At 38.9% G+C, this 4,594-nt stretch overlaps 1 protein-coding gene across 2 annotated transcripts; it reads left to right on the forward strand.

Moving 5' to 3' along the window:
- Positions 1 to 574: 574 nt before the first annotated feature.
- On the forward strand, positions 575 to 4,314 carry LOC124408148 (ras association domain-containing protein 4). 2 transcript variants are annotated; one of them, XM_046884884.1, is made up of 10 exons: positions 575 to 776; positions 1,133 to 1,227; positions 1,313 to 1,443; positions 2,069 to 2,144; positions 2,230 to 2,370; positions 2,445 to 2,624; positions 2,768 to 3,271; positions 3,388 to 3,670; positions 3,745 to 3,964; positions 4,109 to 4,314. In XM_046884884.1, exons 1-10 carry the CDS (start codon positions 737 to 739, stop codon positions 4,167 to 4,169), a joined length of 1,731 nt encoding a protein of 576 aa, XP_046740840.1. In that variant the 5' UTR covers positions 575 to 736; the 3' UTR covers positions 4,170 to 4,314. The 2 variants fall into 2 exon arrangements, with proteins under 2 accessions (XP_046740840.1, XP_046740841.1); XM_046884885.1 differs by lacking the exon at positions 575 to 776 and adding an exon at positions 900 to 1,006.
- Positions 4,315 to 4,594: the final 280 nt, after the last annotated feature.

The raw sequence follows: 4,594 nt of genomic DNA on the forward strand, positions 1-4,594 counted from the left end.
TCGGTAACAGTAGTAGACTTCTATACCGACAATTTCCCGTAGAAGGTCCCATCTCTTATCGTACTCATCTGGCTGCGTGACTGAATCCACAGTCACGTTGTCCTCGTCCACGGTCTCACATACAGGTCTGGCGACTCGTCGAAACTTGCGCGGTGGGGGAAATACGCTCATGCTGTAGTTTTTATTTTTCGGCGCTACCGCTAGTTGGCACTAATGGTAAAGTAATGTCCGCAAACATAACCTCAAATTTCTCAAACAATAAGTGGTGTGCGATGACGAAGTGATAATGGCACACGTTATTCTTAAAACCATATAACCATGTACGATTTACGCGATTTTTACTATTTTTATGTACATTTGGACCACATCGTTTGCAAAGTTTGAGAAATTTGAGTTTATGTTTGCGAACATCACTCTACCATTAGTGCCAGCTAGCGGTAGCGTTGAAAAACAAAAACTGCAGCGTAAGCGTACTTCCCCCACCACCAAAGTCCCCAGACCTGTATGTAAGACCGCGTCCTCGTTTAATGAGAAAAGGCTGCGCGTGGCCTGCGCATACATTCGAGTTGCGTGCGCATGCGCAATTCAGAAGACAACAGTGCAGTGACGTACCGCGTGTCATTTCATATGCAGACACGACTCTTGTCTATACGTAATTTTGTAAACAAAATGCAGTAAAATATCTGTGGTATATCTCGATGAACAATTTCTATCGTTTTTAACTGCGATAATCAACATGTGGAAGTGTCACAAATGTGGAAAACCTGTCTACTTCGGTAAATATACACATATCAAATGCAAACACGAATATGCACCTATTTTTTTTTATTCCCCACACTCTGTCACTCGAGTTGACAAACTCCAGAGTTTCGTTTCGTCACTCTTTCTACACTTGGAATTTCCTCGAGTATCAGCAAAAACATATAACAAGCCTGGAATCAGACATTTATCTGCTCGTTTCTAAATATTCTTCTGATGCACAGCACAGTCTCATTTAAAATTCAAGGCAGTAAGTGGCAGGTCATTGCACTTTGTTTTAGGTTACGTCTACTCCTTATAGAAATAATGATCTTTTTTCGTTCGTTTTTCCCTCTCTTCTTCTCTTTTATTTTCACATTGTACGATCTTTCAGCCGAGCGGAAACAATCGTTGGGTTATGACTGGCATCCAGAATGTTTACGGTGCGAGGAATGTGGCAAACGATTAAATCCGGGACAGCACGCTGAGGTGACGATAATTACTTAATGCATGGAATATTCGCTGTTGAATAAAAAAATAGCCTCATTACATTCCTGTTTTTTTTATGTTTCAGCATAAAGGAGTTCCTTACTGTCATGTACCCTGTTACGGGGCCCTCTTTGGGCCTCAATTATTCGGACATGGCACAAGAGTAGAATCTCACACTAGCTTTGGAAAGAAAGAATCTCGATCAACGTTACCCAGGTAAAATATACTCTTTTAACCGATTCTAGACTAGAGTCCAAAATTATATAACTATTGCATTTTTATTTGAGTAAAAAACTGTGTTAAAACGGAGCTAATTAGGAGCAGAAAGATCCAGACTTCATGATGAAACGAAAGAAAGTTTTCATTTCAAAACTCCATGTCTTTAGATGAAAACTTTTTTTATGCATTAAAGGGGAATTTGACGTGAAACAACTTAGTTAAGAACATAAGTGTATGGTAAAAAATCTTCAGAAATACAGTATCAATCATTTTGAAGTTAGTAACATTATGGTAACAATACCTGTTGAGGAAAACCAATATTTTGCAAATTTAGAATTGTCTGTAATTCGTTGTAATGCTAAGCAAGGCATTCTCATGTTTTGAAAATTTATCTCCATCAGAGTTATTCTAAAATTTCAAAACACATCATTTTCTTTTCAATATTTTATTCCAATAACATCGCTAAGTTCAACTCTAATGATATTATGAGTTCCATGTCTGCTTATGTGATTTTTGGGTAAAAAAATTGATACGAAGTATTTAGATGATAATCACATCACATAAATGAGTAAGCTGTATTATGACTTTTTGTTGCATCTATATAGTTCATTTTTACATTTAGGTCTCATTTAGAATCAAAGTTGAAGTTGTTCAATCAGTATTATGAGGGTAAAAGTGGTGGGATCAGAAGTCGTGAGGTTTGTGAAAATTTTTTGAATACTCATTTTTCTTCCTACCTTCACAAGCGTGCCAAAACAGATGATTGACTTCTTTCCAACTCAGGTGAATGGCAGGTTGATACTTGAAGGTGCACTGAGAATTCATTGGGGAGTTCGAGGTGTTATCCACCTTAAAGAAGATGATGATCAGCGCACAGTTGTCACCGCAAGAAATCGAAATTCTTGTAGACAGAGTGTTTCGGAGGTCTGAAAAATGTATAAAAATAATCCAGAATAATCGAAACAGAATCAAAAATTCATGTTTGAATTCTTTTTCAGGACGGAGGAGACGACGACCAAGTAGATGCCACGTCAAAGGATAGCTCCCCACCTGAGACTGAAACTGAAAGTGAACCAAACTCTGTTCCAGTATCCCCCGATCACCCGAAAAGTCTTACCCTTCCGATGAAACTCGACGTCAAAAATATGGAGTGGGATGAACTAGATGAACTTCTTCAGGTGTTAAATATCTCGTAATTATAACCGTGACTTAGAGATAAATCATAACAGTAGAAAGAAAGCTTTAGACCATAGAAATGTGTAATATACTTGATACAAAGGTGTGTTTATCGACTAAACGCATGTACTCACTCGATTTTCAGGTTGAGAGAAAAGTAGAGGAGGGTAACAAGCTGTATCAAACTATGCCAGTTGGCTTGCCATCAATTAGCTCTCAGTCCAGTGCAGAATCATCTCAGGTAAAAGTTCACTCGACTACTGAAGGACACGTAGAAAATGTTGAATCGAGTAATCTGTCTCAACAAGCTGTGAAACATGTCGTCGACAATGACAGCAGTATAACCAGCACACCCACGCATAGTATAGACAGTTCGTCGAGTACCGACACACCAAACTATCAAGGAACACCAAACAGAAATGGGACTCTTCGTCGTGTCGAGTACTTTGATAGTTTAGAGAAGAATATGGGTGCCAGTAACAGAACTCTAAGCAATGATGATAGCTGGATTGAAAAGGGTTTGAATCGTTCGATGTCCGGTCCTGATTGCCTGCAGAGACATCGCACGGACAGTGATACCGATTCGGTGAATTCTCTCCATTTTCGCGACGACGATAACATGACTATGTCGACCGACAGTGGATTAGAAGTGAGTATCATTCAAGAGGCTTACTCCTAATTGCGAACAAGTTGATTGATTGGAATATAGATGGAGGATACGATAAACAGGTCGACAGAGCCACTGAATTTTTGAGTATCTTTCAGCTGGATGGAGTTGTTTTGCGGCGTAAACCGGGATCGACTGCCATAAGACGTCGACCAGGTGGAAGACGTCAATCACGTAGTCGGTTAAGGAGGCGATGTTCGATCAATGGTCACTTCTACAATCGAGAAACTAGTTTTTTTACGCCACCGCATGGATCACAAATGTCTGTCTGGGTGACAAGCTTGGTTAGCACTCAAGAGGTCATAAATTTGATGCTCGACAAGTACAAAGTGGACGCTAAGCCGGCCAATTTTGCACTATTTGTCGTTCGTGACAACGGTGGTAAGGATAAAAAATACCTGTTGATCAAATATTACACATATGGCAAACCCGTATCGTGAAATACAAAATTTCAGAACAGCGAAGATTGAGGGACGACGAATATCCGCTGGAAACGAGGGTGGTACTGGGTCCTCATGAGACCGTCGCTCGGCTCTTTCTTGTCGATCGGTTCTCAACTCCGGAAATTAGTTCCGACGTCGCGCAGTTCTTGAATCTCTCCGCGGCTGAGTGTTCGGGCATTTTACAGCGGTATCATTATGAAGAGGACCGTCAAATAGCTCTCCTCAAAGAAAAGTGAGCATATTTGTGTTGACTCGAAAATCAAACGCTTTTCGTCTAGCATTCAAATGTAGGATGAGTATCGAGTACAATGTCGTTCTATTTATAGATCAAGTAATTCATAATAATCTGTAATGTGAGGCTGGTTATTCTTTTCAGATACAAAGAAATGAGACGGAGAATAATGCAACGAATGGACGAGCTAAAAGTTCGACTGTAATGAGATCTGAAACATGCTAAGTATTGCAATGATCAAATTACTCAATTAAAGATAAATTTATATAAATAGTTTGTAGGTTCCTTTGATTTAATGAGGGATTATACCTTGGGCATAAGCCATGTTGGTTGCCTTGTGCCCATGTTTCGCCAATTATTCAATATTTTTAATAAATACCCGCTAATATTATTAATAATATTATTGTTATTATTGTCAGTTTCGTCGACTTGTAAATTTCGAAAACGTTCCATGCAATTAGATATTTTACATATCTAAACTATTGAACAGTATTTAGTTCATAGATAATATCGTCTGTTTTAATTTTTTACTCGTATTCTCCATTTGTCCATTATATGAGATTTGCATCACTATATACCAGTGAACTGATCAATAGCTGATACACTATGCGATTCCGCTGATTAGGTTGA

This window comes from Diprion similis, chromosome 7 (assembly GCF_021155765.1).
Source record: "Diprion similis isolate iyDipSimi1 chromosome 7, iyDipSimi1.1, whole genome shotgun sequence".
Lineage (NCBI taxonomy): Eukaryota > Metazoa > Arthropoda > Insecta > Hymenoptera > Diprionidae > Diprion > Diprion similis.

Bases quoted from the DNA above. Each gene is read 5' to 3' on its own strand.
- LOC124408148 (XM_046884884.1), top strand. From the start codon at position 737: ATGTGGAAGTGTCACAAATGTGGAAAACCTGTCTACTTCG. The intron at 1,228-1,312 runs GTGACGATAATT...TTTATGTTTCAG, and splicing joins ATCCGGGACAGCACGCTGAG to CATAAAGGAGTTCCTTACTG. The intron at 3,965-4,108 runs GTGAGCATATTT...TATTCTTTTCAG, and splicing joins ATAGCTCTCCTCAAAGAAAA to ATACAAAGAAATGAGACGGA.